This window comes from Passer domesticus, chromosome Z (genome assembly GCF_036417665.1).
Source record: "Passer domesticus isolate bPasDom1 chromosome Z, bPasDom1.hap1, whole genome shotgun sequence".
NCBI classification, from domain to species: Eukaryota; Metazoa; Chordata; class Aves; order Passeriformes; family Passeridae; genus Passer; species Passer domesticus.
The window spans coordinates 34503978-34516937 of NC_087512.1; the positions used below are offsets into that span (position 1 = coordinate 34503978).

The 12960-nt window shown below is 36.7% G+C and overlaps 1 protein-coding gene across 5 annotated transcripts in view; it reads left to right on the top strand.

The window, feature by feature from the left end:
* Positions 1-12960, top strand: part of ADAMTSL1 (ADAMTS like 1) — a 174854-nt gene that overhangs the window by 86884 nt on the left and 75010 nt on the right. For all 5 annotated transcript variants that reach the window (XM_064402840.1, XM_064402841.1, XM_064402843.1 and 2 more), the window contains 2 exons: positions 1046-1193; positions 4002-4086. In XM_064402840.1, coding sequence (XP_064258910.1) covers positions 1046-1193; positions 4002-4086 — 233 coding nt within the window. The remainder of the gene's footprint in view (positions 1-1045; positions 1194-4001; positions 4087-12960) is intronic.

Below are 12960 nucleotides of genomic sequence, written 5' to 3' on the forward strand. Positions count from 1 at the left end.
AAATAGACTGGGAATATAACTGAAATGCAGCAAAAAAACCCCAATAAGTATGTAATGGTATTTCTGTATTACAGTATTTCAGTCATAAATTGAAACTTAAAATCACTGAGAAGTTTCAAGAAGCACATACATCTGTATATGACTCTGCTCTTTGATACCTGTATTCATCTGTTTCTGACTTGCCTTTCCATCTCTATGAAAGTAAATGTCTTGGAAATATCCTTCCACAAAAGTAATGAAATATTTTAACTTAGTACATAAAGGCTTGGCTTGAATATATTTTCTCACCACCCCAGTTTCTCAACAAGTAAATTGTGCTTTAGAAGCTTGGCTAGGTTACATACAGATGAGGTGTTCTTGACTGATTGCAAAGTGTTTGCTGATTTTCAGATGAAAGCTGCTGTCCAAGAGCAAAACAGCATTGGTAACATCCATAGTGCTTCCACCTGATTGATCGTCTCCTGTGCAACCAATTTTGAAACAGTCTGTGCAGGGGGTAAAAGTTGATGAATCAGAGTAAAAATAAATAAAAAAATTAAAAAAACAAAACAACCAACCAAACAAAAAAAACCTTTAAAAACTGTCTGAGGGGAAAAGGCCTGATAGTTTCCCATTCTGTTTGGTGCTTTTTTCCAGAATAGCTGAGTGTAATGCCTGTTGACACATGAGCCCCAGTACTTTGTCCAAGCAAAACAGAGTGGCTCCAAATTAAACTGACAACGTGTTACTGAGCTTATCCAGTATGGGACAGATGGCTACAAGCCAAGCAGGCAACATTGCGAAAGTGGCACTGCAAAAGAAGTCCAGGGGCAAAATGTTCAAATCAAGTATATGTTCTGAGAAAAAAGGCAAAAGTTCCTATCAATTTTATACCTTATCCCTAATTACCAAATATTACAATTATTTTATTTTCAAGTTTGGATGTTTCTGCATCATGTTTGCCTCTCTTATGTTGCATATTCCCCTTATTTATTTATGATTGCTATGTGTGACCTTTTTTTCTCCTTTTCATTTTCTCCTTTCATGTTTTGTTTTTATAATCCAGTGCACTGTGACCTGTGGACAAGGACTCAGATACCGTGTGGTCCTCTGCATTGACCACAGAGGGATGCATACAGGAGGCTGTAGTACTAAAACAAAGCCACACGTAAAAGAAGAATGTGTTGTACCCACTCCTTGCTACAAGCCCAAAGGTAATGAGGCAGAATGTTTCTCATAAATTTTTTAGAGCTCTTTCATGTTCAGCCGTTTTGTTTTGCTGCTGGCATCACTGTTTCCACCTGCACCTGAGTTATGATTTTGCACCTGTCTGTTCCTGCCTGCCTGCCAGTAGCTTGGAGTGAGTGCTGACCTCTTTTGTCTTACAAGCTTTGGACTTTTCATAGTTAATTTGTAGTTAATAAAGTTAAAGTTAAGCAATATAAATGTAAACTTGGCTGTATTTTCACTGTTTACATCCGAGCTAAATGCAGCAAGACACAAAAGAGATCTTGTGTTGCAAACCATCCAAAACTGACTTCTGCTTAGAAGGATGCAAGGCCAGCTAGGAAAGCTTTGCTTACCTCTGTCTGTCATGAAATGTCTTCAAATGGGAGTCATCAGGGAACATAGTAAATTACTCCTTTCTGGAAGCCCACCCTTGCAAAAGCATGACATCTCTTGCATAAGATCTTGTGCTGCCCTTTGAGGCACGTACACACTTAATTTCTGAATGTAGGGAGCTACTTCCTTCTTCAATTTTTTCACATGGAATGAAAAGTCCTGTGCAAAGCTTGGTGTAACTGGGTTTAGTTTCCCTCCACGTCTTTGTTCTGGAACACTCTCACAGTTTTCCCATCATAATGCAAGGTGTAATGTTTGAATATCTGTATATCTGAAGTCTGAGCAGTGGTTTCAGAAGAGTGTTGGACTAGATGGTGTCCAGAGGTGCCATCCAATTCTATTTTTAGGCTAGAAATTTGTCCTTTTTATGTCACAAAACTACAATGAGAAATTTAGGGCAGAAGGGGCAATGAACCTCTCATCTATTGAATGTTTTAGTCCTAGACTGTTTTTTTTCAACAGCTACATTAACACAAAGCAGAAAACAGTCTTTCTAGCTGACAGAAGCAGCAAGGCAAAAAATGTGCAAGTCTCTCTTCTCTTAACACACTCTGCAAAAAAAGAAAAATAAGGCAAATTACTCATATAATTTCTTTCATTTTAGTTTATTCAAGACCTAAGGCACTTTATGTTGCACCAATAATGGGAAAAAATAGGATACCACAAGATTAAATAGTGATTTTCAGTTTTTATACAGAATGTATATTCATCTGATATAACTTTCTATGTAATATAAGTGTTTTTACTGGAAGTGTTAAAAAAAAATTACTTTAATGTCCAAAGATAAAATTTTCTCCTTAGCTTATGTTAGAAGTGCTTTTTGTTCATTTTTCTCTCAAAGCATACTGTATAACATCAACATTTCTAATCCTCTAACAAATTTCACAGTGTAGATGCTAATTAACTACACCTGTTAAAAAAGGAAGATTATGTAAAAAGTCACAAATCAGGCTATGTAGACAAGAATTTTGCTTTTAACAAGCACTTGTATCTAAGCAAAAAACTCACATAAGACACAACTTTCAAAAACTCATAAACTGTAGAACATAGAAATATTTCCTACATGTTCTGGATGATTGTTAAAATACAGATTAATTATTAAGAGCTGTGATGGCATTCATCCTTAAATGGCACTAATATGTTAGATGAAGAGCTTGGAAAGCTGTTTTAAAGATAGAGGAATAGTAATTCAATTATTGTCCCTCTTTTCCTCAGTTAATAACTTTCTCCAAGGATATTTTCATGACTCAAGTTGCAGTAGCTGTGCAGTCAAATTGTAGGTCATTTTTCCTCTGTAATACAACTGAAAGATGGAAAATTTCATGTGCATGTGTGAAATGTTCTGCACAATAGAGCCACAGAAAAATCCTGACTATTCTGAATTACATTAACCTGCTCCCATTGGCTAGTACATGTCCATCCTTACACAAGCCCAAAAGGCTTAGGTGATTTGTGAGTAGCAAATAGGTTTGGCTCTAGTTCTCCTCAGTAGTCAGAGTCTCACTGCACTTTATATAGTTTTCCCCTGGTCCTAGCCCAGAATGTTCTGTTGAAGTGCAGAGCTCCTTCTCAACCTTTAGCTGAGCCAGATTTTCTCTTGCTTTATACCCCTGTAGAGCTAAACCAGCTCTGCTGCCTTCAGCTCAACTACTCTGCTCTGAACCTGCATTAAAGTGGAGTTTGGCTTGCAAAGCAGCATGGGCCCTGCATTCCCCAGAGCAGAGAAGCTCATTACCCTGTGCGCACATCCTGGAGAGGGAGAAAAGCAGCTCCACTGTTTTCCATCAGGAATGAGAGAAAAAGAATCAGGTTCATTTTTTTAAATCCACATAGGATGATGATAAACTGATGATAAACAGAGTTGAAAAGCATAGCTCGGCCATTTAACTATAGTTTTCCTGTTTGTTGTATCACTCATCAAAGCAGGATTTTCTTTATTTTTGTAATCCACCAAAGCCAAGCCCAACATGTCTTCTGACATTCTGAAATTAAAAGTAGATACAGGCATGTTACACATTTTGCCTTGTGTGATGCAGGCCTGTTACACTTGCAAGTTTCCCTTCAAAAAAGTACTTTTCAAAGTACTTTTACAGTCCAGTTGTATAGTCTGAAAGGTGGCAATTTCAATTTGCCTGTCTGGCTTTAAGGCACTATAGCCCTTCTACCTGCAATGGTGAAATATCTGGCCATACAACCTTGCAAACTATATAGTCCAGGTGATGAAAAAGTTTGTTTCTCTCCCCTGTGTTCTCATTTCTCTTTCTCCTCTTTCCCCTCCTTCTGCTTGGCCCCATGTGTGTGAGGGCACCCATACATCACATTCATGCTTGGTGAGCACAGGGAAGGTGGCAGTGTTACTGCATGCTTTCTGTTTTCACATGCTTGTGTTTGCTTCGTAGAGAAACTTCCTGTGGAAGCAAAGTTGCCATGGTATAAGCAGGCTCAAGAGCTGGAGGAAGGAACAGCCGTTTCTGAAGAACCCTCGTAAGTCTCAAAAATTTGCTTACAACAGGTTCTTGTTATGTGATCCTGAGAAGATGTAGTTGCTCTCTCCCTGGAGGTGTTCAAGGCCAGGTTGGATGGGGCTCTGAGCAACCTGGTCTAGGTGGAGGGTGTCCCTGCCCAAAGCACGGGGAGTGGGAACTAGAGAATCTCTAAGGTCGTTTCCAATCCAAAGCCCTCTGTGATTCTGTGTTTCCATGTGGGAATCTGGGACTTGTGCAGAACTAGCACAATCTCTTGAATGAATTTGGCTTCTGATAGAGTGTAAAGGATGAGCCCAACCCTGTGGAAATCCATGGTGTTAAGGCTGTATCATACTTACCTGCAAAGAGGTAAATGCAGATTTAATTTAATCAAATATACACATTTTATGTAAGATCATTAAAAGAGTATTATAATAAAAGTGCATCCACCTATGTATTAATATGTTCTCTATTACTGCTGTATCTTCACAGCTTGGCAGCTTTATTTATTTTATCAGTACCCCTGTGAAGCAAGAAGCAAAACAAAGCAGCCAGTGATGATTCCCTCTTGCCTTTTTCCCCGAGGAAAAGCATAATAACAGCAAAAAAAAGTATAAATTTTACCTGGGATGCATACCACATAAGCCTAGAGCAATGAGACTGAGAAATTATAAGTATTCTTATATTTTTATTATCAGTACAAAAACTTAGATGCTTTTGCCTGAAACTGTGATAAATCCATGCTATAATTGCAACTTCTGTACACAGCATCAATCAATATTCAATTCCTTGTGTCTGAGCACATGGCATTTTTTATTACAATTGTAACTATGTATTAGATTACAAAACATTTTTATACAATGTAATTGCAGCTCTGGCATGATTAATCTTAATTGAAGTGATTAGAAACTGGAGAACCAGTGAGCTGGAGACATATGTAATAAGTCCTCCAAAACAAACAAAAAAAAAAATCCAGTTGCCATATGTATATATACATACATATAGACAAATATATGTATATATACATACATATAGACAAATATATGTATACAGAAGCATTTATACACACATACCCAGACAAATATACATTCATATGTCTTTATAGATATTTGTAGCAGCTATCAAATATAGTATGAGATCTTTAACTGCTTCCAGAGTTCCACAGACTCCATAGGTTGATTAATTCATAGTCAAAGCCTAGAAAATTTTATATTCATGGACATACTAATTTTTCATTAGTAAAATGCATTTTCTTATGTTTTTTCTTATGGCTATACTAAATTACTTAGCTAAATGTGCATTTATCAACCTGTAAATAAATTTTGGGAACATACGTAAAATAGGAACAATACTGATATGCTGTTATGTGAGTAATTTGTTACACTAAGAAATTTTTTTATCAGTTTTGTGAACAATGTTGATTGCACTGCAGAAAAGGAGTATAGGTATATATGTGTGTGCGTGTGTGTGTATGTGCATATACACATATGGGTATATGTAGCTTTAAGTATTAACAAGGTATTTGTTGAGTATAGGCATAACCTGTTGTTTGTCATGATGCATATTTTAATTAAATATTTTAGAAAACCTTACAGGTATATTACTTGTGATACTAAAACAGTCCTTGAGAGATCTAAGGGAGAGGAATTTAAGAATTTCAAATTGTTTTCAAGTGCAGTTATGACCCCTCCACACTTCATGTCACTGCTCTGCTGCATTGGAGGCCATTTTCTGCAGAGACTGCTGCATCTGCTGCAAGGCTCCAGTCATGCCAGTGGGATACTATACTATTCCCATTCTGGACAGTGGACCACAGTCCAGACTAGATTCAGTCTGCCGTGAGGTGACATTTACTACACTTGTTTTCTCCCCACAAGGCAGATCTCTAGGAGTATTTCTAACCTTTATTTTAGGCTGATGCGAAGCATAGTTAATGTAAGTTCAAGAACAGATTGTTATATCTATTGACTAAGAGGAAGAATAAAGGGCATGAAGTCAGGGTCTGCACACAAACTTTCCCAAAGCTCAGAAATGCCTTGAGTTTCCTTTAGAATGATTTTTGGTGATAAGGCATGAGATAGGAAAACCAAATAAAAACTTAGAAAATTTGTGCTGCAAGAACCATCCATGCAATCCCCATTTGTAAACTCTAACATCCATCTGTAGCATCCATATTGTTCTAAAATATCTACTCTCTTTCAGGAATCTTGAGCGGTGAACTTCCACCTAAAATAGTGCCTCACTATTAACATTGTTTTTCATTAATGTCTGAATTTAAACAGTTATTCGTTTTAGGTCCAGATTATTAGATTGAAAAACTGTATGTAACAATATAAAAAATGAGACAAAACGTTTGGAACACACCCAAATACAAGGAACAATCAACTTTGGGGCCAGCTTTATAGCATCATTTCATTCAGGTGTAGGGATTTCAAACACACCAAGAGCATGGTGTATTCCCTGACAGCGCACCTTTTGGGCAGAGCTTCTGCAGCTGGGCAGAGACACAATGTAATACTCCATGGCCCACCACCCTTACAGAGGCCAGGCTACCATCCACGTATTTTGGCTCATGAATGATCTTATTATGGCTGATCATATGACTTTCCTATTCACTCTGGGTTGGTGCAGTAATTACCAATTTCATTACTCCACTTGGGCAGACATCAGCAAGGATTCATTTGTTTCCCCTACTTCATCTGAGGCTCTCTTGCCAAGCTTTCTTATGCCACCAAGTCTCTGACTGCCCCCTTTCTCCTCTACAGACAGGGCCATTCTTTGTAGCCAGTAGACCACTCTTCCCTGACCACTGTGATCATTTCTCCCTTATCCTTCTTCAGGCAAAGAAATAAACTTCAGCTATAAGCAATTCTATTCTCTTTCTCAAAGTTTATATTTGATTAGAAATTTAAAAGCTAAACCCCAAAATTTTCAGCATATTTCTTCTATGAATTTATTTCTCACATTTCTGAATCTCTGTATTGCCATCTTCTGATTTTTGTAACTTTCTATTTAATATTATTTTTATTATGAAATTGCATGCTATGATTTATAAAGCTACAATATTTCTCACATATTATCCTTCTACCTGTAATTTGTGATCATTCTCTGATATGTGCTGCCAGAGCACCAGATGCTGCAATTTTATTCCATCTGTGTATAATGCCTTCCATAATTTATATCTTCAGGAATTTCTAATGCAAACAAGTCTTACAGTTGAATTTTGTCTGTATATGTCTGTCTGTCAGTTGCTTTCCTCTCCTCTCAGTAATGTCTGAATGTATTACTATTAAGTGATTCTGACAGAGGTATAAAATTATCATAGAGAATTTTACTCCTCTGTCAAACTTGGTTGATATTCTTCAGGAAATTCAGTGGAAGCTTTCTGTACGTGTCCCTGAAATAAAAGACTCAGTAGAATTCCCCAGTTGAAGGAAAGGTTTTAAAGGAGTTCAGTCCTTAAAAGATAACAAAGTATCCACTTGGGCACTGAGCGTTCAAATGTAAATCCATGCTAAATATTTCTTTATTGGTTCTGCTCCTCAAAGAATTAATCACAACCAATTCAGCCACTTCAAGTCTAGAGGGAATAGTTATGTTTGTGTTGTCTGACCTACTGCACCCCTAAATGGGATAAATTAAAAATTAATTGCTGGCAGAACTATTATGAAATATTCCGTGTTGGTAACAAAGTACTGTAATCTTTCTCAGCACAAATGTTTAAGGTGAGAAGGCCTTGCTGTCCTGTGTTGAGGTACATGTTGTTCTCCTATTGCTGTCCATCCCTGAAGTGACCATTCACCAGACATTAGAAATATTATCTGAGGAAGGAGCCACTGTATCTTTCTGTGTGACCTCTTCCTCTAGATTTCACTACACCAGCGCATTGTGACAGCCAGAAAGAATAGCACTCATGATTAAAAAAGAATGGGGTTTTCTATGTATGATGAGATTAGCTTTATGAGTAGTGGAGGTTTTCTTAAAAGATTTCTAACTTTTGAAAAATGCTTTTATATGTTAACACCATGTCCAGCTTTTTACATACTGCCATAAACAACCCTGGTGCTAGCCATACAAAAAAGAGGTGGGGGGCGGGCTGGCAGATTGATGAGGGAGTGGACAAACAATAATATCTGGATGCCAGATGGCACCATCCTAATGACGGGGCCAGTTCAGTAAAAAACAAAGGGAAATTCCTGACGTGCATTAGCAGGGGTGACAAAGCCCACAGGGAATTGAATAAGGACCGAGAGACCAGTGTCGCAGACATACCCAATACTTTCTTACTTTTCAGTAGGTATTTATGCTTCTAGACACATAAGCTGTTTTAATTTGATTTTCCTTGTTGAACAGTTTTCATCATGTTCTTTATACATGGGTTCACAGGTTAGTAAGTGAAGTAAGTTTAAAGCTTCCTATTACAGCTGTACTGTAAAAATTGAGCATGTCCTGATTGTTGGATTGCCAACAAAAATAAAAGATAGTGAGGACATAATATAGCTTTATCTACTGAGCCATTGTTTGTCCAGATTAGTAGATAGTGAAAAAGAAGAATATTCTTATTAAGATATGATATATATGGCTGGTCAAAAGGAAGGTCATCAAAGCACACATTAGCTAAGGATTGCTATCTACTCATTCAAGGACCCACTACACACAGTCACAATTACTTAAGATTTATGTGTAACAACAATACAGGACAGAAACTGTTATCATTCCCTGTGGAGAAAGGCAGTGAATGAAAAGCTCCAACCAATAAAGAGACAAAGCTGAATGAAAAATCATGTTCAAGCAACTTAAAAGAAACTATAGAGGAACATAATGGAATCACTCTGATTGGAATTGGACCTGTGCAGCTGCCTCCAGTTTTAATACTCTTAGAGATGGAGCCTGATGTTTTATTGATAAGTGGTAATGACCACTGTTTCATGTCTCTGAATAATGACACCAGCAGCTATCCAGTGCTGTGGTGTTACCAAGGCCTTAAAACCTGTGAAAAGGTGGTGTTTCCTGAAGGAAAAGGAAGGGTTTGCATTTCAGGTCAAGACAAGGCATGTGGAAGTCTGTGCTCGGTTCTGGATCTATCACAGAAAATTTGCAAGCCTTCAAAGAAACCATTGAACATTCCATTTCACCAGTAGTATCTGAGTTTAGACACCTTAATAAATGGATGTCTCTACCTTAGAACATTCAGTCCCACTGGTATGTGCATGTCTCAAAACCTCAGACTTTATCTAACCCATGGATTTAACCAATGGTGTTTTAAAACAAGCAAACAAACAAACAAATCAAGAGGGGAAAAGCAACAAACAAAAAAATAATTAAGCAATAAAAATTAAGAACAATATGTAATTAGGTAGCAGTGAAGAAAATTAGCTACTTTTCTCCATACTCAAAGCACACCAGTAAGTATGCACTTGTTTTTCTTCATAACATATTGTGGGAAACCATGTCCTAGACAGAAGAGGCTGTTGCTACATACATCAAGAGTTTTGAAAATCTGTGAAACACTCAGCAGAGCTCTCTGTGGATCTCACCCTGAACCCACTGTGAGCTGCTGTGAAAGGTCTCCCACCACTGAGCACTGACATTGTCTTCTGAATTCTCTTCTGACTTCTCTGGTTACGTATGTGTTTCTATATGGAGGGAAATATACATCAGTCCTTAGCTGAAGGAGTGAGTTATTGCCTTTGGCTTGTTTATTAGGGTTGTTGTTAGAGGGATGATTATTACATTGGGATTTAATTAAACTGTATGGAATGACAACTGAAACACCTCAATCATTTCCCATTTTCTAAAAAACTACTTCTCAGTATATCTATTCCACGACTTCCATTTTCCAGGTAGCTCAGAGGTTAGCATACAAAAATGCCTAATGCTGAGCAGTGGAATAAGAGCTATATGCTGGACAAATAACTTCAAATCCATGAACTGTCTCCTTTTTATTCATATACTTTTTGTGGTTTGTGCTCACTATTTGGCAACATTTGTCATTAATGACAACACAAAGATATTTGAAAGTCTTTATAATTTTCTGGTGTTAGCATGGTGGAAAATTCAGAAACATTGTATATTTATGTTATACATACGCATTACATAAATGTTCCATTTTTAATGACTATTACTATATGGAGATTTCTTTGCAGGGTTTAATGAGTTTCCCCTCTTTTTTCTGCTTTTAACTCTTTTGATTCGGCTAATTTTCTCTTTACCAGCTAGCAGTCATATTAGAATTAAATTGCATTTCCAATGTTAGCACTTAAAATGTAGAAATTTGGCCTAGATAGCTAAATTAACCCCCAATTTCCTGCAGGTATTATATTATTTTCATTATGAGTTGCTTACTTAGGTGAAATAATATAATACCTGGCATTTATAGATCAAGCTTCATTTCAAAAAGTATCATCTTCTTCAGTAATGTTCTTAATTTTCTTTTTTACAAACATTTTTCCCATGTTTGTATGTATGAGGCACATCATGTGTAAATATTCAAAGTATTTGAAGCATCTCTGTTTTTCTACATTAATAATTTTAATACCTTGAAGAATATCCTCCCTTTTGGTTAGGAGTACAGCAGTTCTTCAACAAAGCAAAGTTACAGAACAATTTACAGTGTTTAAAAATATAAGAAAGACAGCTTCTGATAAAGACCAGGACCTTTTTTTTTTTTTTCCCCATAATCTGGTTAGCATTTCTACCTTTCAGTTTACCAGATTAAGCTGTACATTTCAACTAGTCAAAATACCTAAGTCAGAGTGGCTGATGCAAACTGCTTAATCTCTGACAGGAGATTTTCTGCATGAAAATAGAATTTCAGTGGCTGCAGTCGTAGAGTGGTCCACCTGAAGTGTAAAACCCTCTCAAAATGAAAGATATCATCTTGGAAACACAACTGATATTTTAAGTTAAAATGTCTAATGAGGAGGAAAATGAACAATTTTGCACCATTCGTTTCCCATAAGCTTTGCTCCTAAAAGAATTCTTGTAGTCTTTGTAGCAGCATAATAAATATTTCCAAATTTTACAATAATATTTGCAACTAATTTCTTTCCTTTCTGTTACTTTCCATGTATAGTGCTAGTAGCGGATGTCAGGTTTATAACAAGATTTTATAAAGACCCACAAAAAGTAGGTAAAGAGATGCACACTCCCTGCTCCAAAAGACTGTGATGTTCCAGTCAGGTTTCCTGATATATGCATTCTGGGAAAACACTAGCTTCCCTTTTAGGTTTTGGATTTTTTTAAACTTCAGCATGAAGGGAAAGTCCTTTTGTCAAAGAGAGAAAGGCAGAGAATGAAAGGGAGAAAAGTGTAAAAATATCTTCAAATATGCTGATCCCAAAACTAAATATCCCTTTTATTCCAATAAAACTGTTCATGGGATTCCCAAGGTAATAAATGAGTTTGCTAGAGCCCCAGACCATAGTAGAAACAGACAGGTATATTGCCTTCAGCCCTGGGCAAAGCTGTCCAACTCTGGTGTGGCCTATCAAAATAAAGACCAAAGAAAGATGAATATTGTCAGTGACAGCCAGGTTTCCATGAAATATACATCCCAAACACTGAGTTTGCAGAAGCAGACAGATTCCAAACACTTACTGTTAATGAGGGAGTGTTATCAACAGGGATTGTTCTTGTGAGGTTCAGTGAGGACCAGTGCCAGATCCAACTATTCATTCATTTGTTCTAGTCCTTAAAGTATATCTACAACTCTTGCCTCAGAACTTGCCTGTGGCAGAAGGTTTTGGAGAATGGCCAATGGAGAAGGCAAGAACAGTCGGATAAAGCTATCTAAATTACCCTGTATTCATAACTTCAGTGCTCCAGTGCCAGTGACATCAGGTATCAAAGCGCAGGTATTGCAGCTTATGGAGTGCCTTGAAACTATTGTTTCTGCATAGATTTAGGAGTCAGTTTAGTTCAACATGATCTTAGCAAAACAAGGTGTGTTACATTTCTGCAACAAAGTAGTAATCATGTGGTATAGAGTTGGATGTGAATCTTAGGCTTGATAGCTATGAGTAAAATGCTAGTCCAGTTATAGTACTGACATGGAAAAAGCAGTGACAGAGAAATTATTCAATTTTTGAGGAAAATAATGAGAGATGGAATTCAGTGTGTTTTATTGTAATGACAATTACAATAAAAGCTGCAAAGTGTTTTTATAAAATATTTATGGACTTCCAGAAGGAAAAATCTGGAGCATATAAGAGTTACTGATCAGTAAGACAAGTGCAACAGATAAACAAATCCACAACAGAAATTAAATGCTGTTGGATTTGGGTTTTTTGTTTGTTTGTTTGTTTGTTTGGGGTTTTTTTGGTTTTGTTTTTGTTTTGGTTTGGTTTTTTTTAATGAGAAAAAGGTAAATGCCCTGTGGAAAAAAATTTAATTTATTTAATTTTTTTTTAATTTTATGTATATAAATTTTAAAAGAAAAATAAAACAACAAAAAATAAGCTTAAGAAATTATGCTAGCTTCAAATTAAGACTTAAAAACAGTTCCAGTGACACAAGAAAAACAATTGAAATTGTTTTCCTTGTAGTCTTGCACTTACCTCAAAACAGCAGCCTGCTCTGTACTTACTAGTGAAATAAAAAAATTAAGACAAATATTATCTAGGTTGAATACTTGAAAAAGGCAGCTAGTGGGATCATCATGTACATTGGGCACATTGGGAGATTGCTGGATGCCTTGCACTGAGATGTTTTAGGATCAGGGTGGGTATTACAAGGGTTTGTCTTGCTTCTTGGATATAGAGGAGACCTGCCACTGAGCTGTCAATAGAACCTCCTGTGTGTAGTTTTTAATGAATGCATGATGAGATGAAGTACTTGTTTTTCATTAAGTAAACTTTGACCTGGATAGGGCAATCCTGCTTTTGCTTCCCTG